The sequence below is a fragment of the Echinops telfairi genome, unplaced genomic scaffold, assembly GCF_000313985.2.
Source record: "Echinops telfairi isolate 266 unplaced genomic scaffold, ASM31398v2 ScPeMD7_7467;HRSCAF=8505_0, whole genome shotgun sequence".
In the NCBI taxonomy this organism is placed as follows: Eukaryota; Metazoa; Chordata; class Mammalia; order Afrosoricida; family Tenrecidae; genus Echinops; species Echinops telfairi.
In genome coordinates this window covers 13,611,155-13,612,472 of record NW_022111367.1, presented here as the reverse complement: position 1 = coordinate 13,612,472, position 1,318 = coordinate 13,611,155, and the positions used below count along the sequence as shown (strand labels likewise).

General features: G+C 37.3%; 1 protein-coding gene across 1 annotated transcript in view; it reads right to left on the bottom strand.

Moving 5' to 3' along the window:
• LOC101660050 (DNA excision repair protein ERCC-5) overlaps positions 1-1,318 on the bottom strand; it is a 31,277-nt gene that overhangs the window by 23,330 nt on the left and 6,629 nt on the right. Inside the window, exon 2 of the mRNA XM_045283768.1 lies at positions 760-935. Within this exon, the coding sequence (XP_045139703.1) occupies positions 760-935 (176 nt within the window). The remainder of the gene's footprint in view (positions 1-759; positions 936-1,318) is intronic.

The following is a 1,318-nucleotide window of genomic DNA, read 5'->3' as shown; positions in this document are numbered from 1 at the left end:
CCTGTTTGGCTGAAAATCGTGCCCGGTGCGTCCAGCTCCGGACCCGAGTCTCGGGTTTCCACTAGTGCCTATTTGACCAGTAAGCCTGGTCTCTTCTATGATTTTGTTTTGTTCCACCTTTATCTCCCTTTCCATCCAGGACCGTCTAACGTGAGCTCTTTCAGAGCAAGTAGGAGTGGTCCACAAGTACCATCTAGTTCTTCTGATCTAGGGCCATGGAAGCTGAAGTTCAAATGTTCCAATAGTTCACTGAACGAATTGGTGCCAAGAGTCTTTGATCTTCTTCATTCTTTGATCCAGTTGTACCTTAGATGGCTGCTCACCAGCTTTTAAGATCCCTGTCGTGACTCATCAAAATAGGATAAGGAACATCGTCTTTATAGACTATGTTAAGTCAATTGACCATGGTGTTTCGGAAACTATGGTCCAGCCCCCAGGCCCCATGATTTATTCCTTCAAGGTATTTGGAATGACAGCATCATTTGATTAAATGTAGAATACCTAGAATATTCTCTAAAGGGAAATCTGACTTTTTAAAATTCAAGTAATTTTATTTAAAAGTCAAATTTTATCACTTCACTGATAATATACTTCACAATGAAGCTGCCTTTTTACTGTGTATTTGTTCGAGACACATACAAACATAACTGGAAAAAAATTCTCTTTGTGTCAAAGTCAGTTTCTAAAATTCTAAAGAAAAAGTACACATGTTCTGTTGACTTTGTTTCTTCTAAGATGCAGTCATTAGAAGACACTTACCAAAGTCTGCTTCTTCAGTAGTGGAGCGTCCCCATCAAAAACAAAAATAGGACGAATTCGAAAAAATAAGAGTTTGCAGAGGCGATGAAACAAAGTGAGAAGATGAGCATTTTCTATGGCGTTCCCATGACGATCTCGGACTCCCTTCAGTGCTTGGTTTAACCAGATGCTAATGTCTGAAGGAATTCTTAAGGAAAAATATTTTGGCATTTCTTATCCTATTTTAACAATTTCAAATTCCAAATAAGTAATCACATCCAAATGTTAGACACTAAACATTCATTGCTATTTACATAAAACTGGAATAGTGTTTGGCCTGGGGAGAATTTACCTAAAAATGTTTGTACCCTCATTACTCCTACCTAGATATTGAATTTTAAAACCTTGCAAAGACAAATGTGCCCTTGGAAAAGTCTAATAGCAAAGAATTGCTTCTAAAACAAAAGTAGTAATCTCTAAGAAATTTGAGCAAATTAGCACAATCTTTCTAAAAGATAACTCTGGTGACAGCAAACACCTTAAAATCTTGCAAACTTGCATTCAATGTAGCCTAAGAATC